Below are 351 nucleotides of genomic sequence, written 5' to 3' on the forward strand. Positions count from 1 at the left end.
CCATTCAAGTATTCAGATATTAAGAAATTTCAGGTGAATGTTTCAAGAAACTTGCGCCGCACTCACCTTTCGAGGATCAGTGCAGGCGCCTAACTGCTGTGTATGAGTACAACAGATCTTCTTTATATACTGTCTGCAGCTGACCCTGAGGCCGCCCTACATGCCGCTGTCTACATGCACCCTGTCCCGGTAGAAGATGCGTTTGCTTTTTATTAGCATCGGAAGGCCACTTTTTGCACATTACTTTTTTCAAGAATTCTATTCAGCAGGGAAAAAAAGTATTAACTTTATGCCTGTGTGTGCATACATATATGCGTATATACGTTTATCTACACTCATATACCTCACAGC

General features: G+C 42.2%; 1 protein-coding gene across 1 annotated transcript in view; it reads right to left on the bottom strand.

Annotated features, from left to right (window-relative positions):
- The window catches only part of LOC119586783, a 1559-nt gene that overhangs the window by 652 nt on the left and 556 nt on the right, over window positions 1-351 (bottom strand). The window contains exon 2 of the mRNA XM_037935503.1: window positions 67-96. Within this exon, the coding sequence (XP_037791431.1) occupies window positions 67-96 (30 nt within the window). The remainder of the gene's footprint in view (window positions 1-66; window positions 97-351) is intronic.

Source organism: Penaeus monodon, chromosome 22 (assembly GCF_015228065.2).
Source record: "Penaeus monodon isolate SGIC_2016 chromosome 22, NSTDA_Pmon_1, whole genome shotgun sequence".
NCBI lineage: Eukaryota > Metazoa > Arthropoda > Malacostraca > Decapoda > Penaeidae > Penaeus > Penaeus monodon.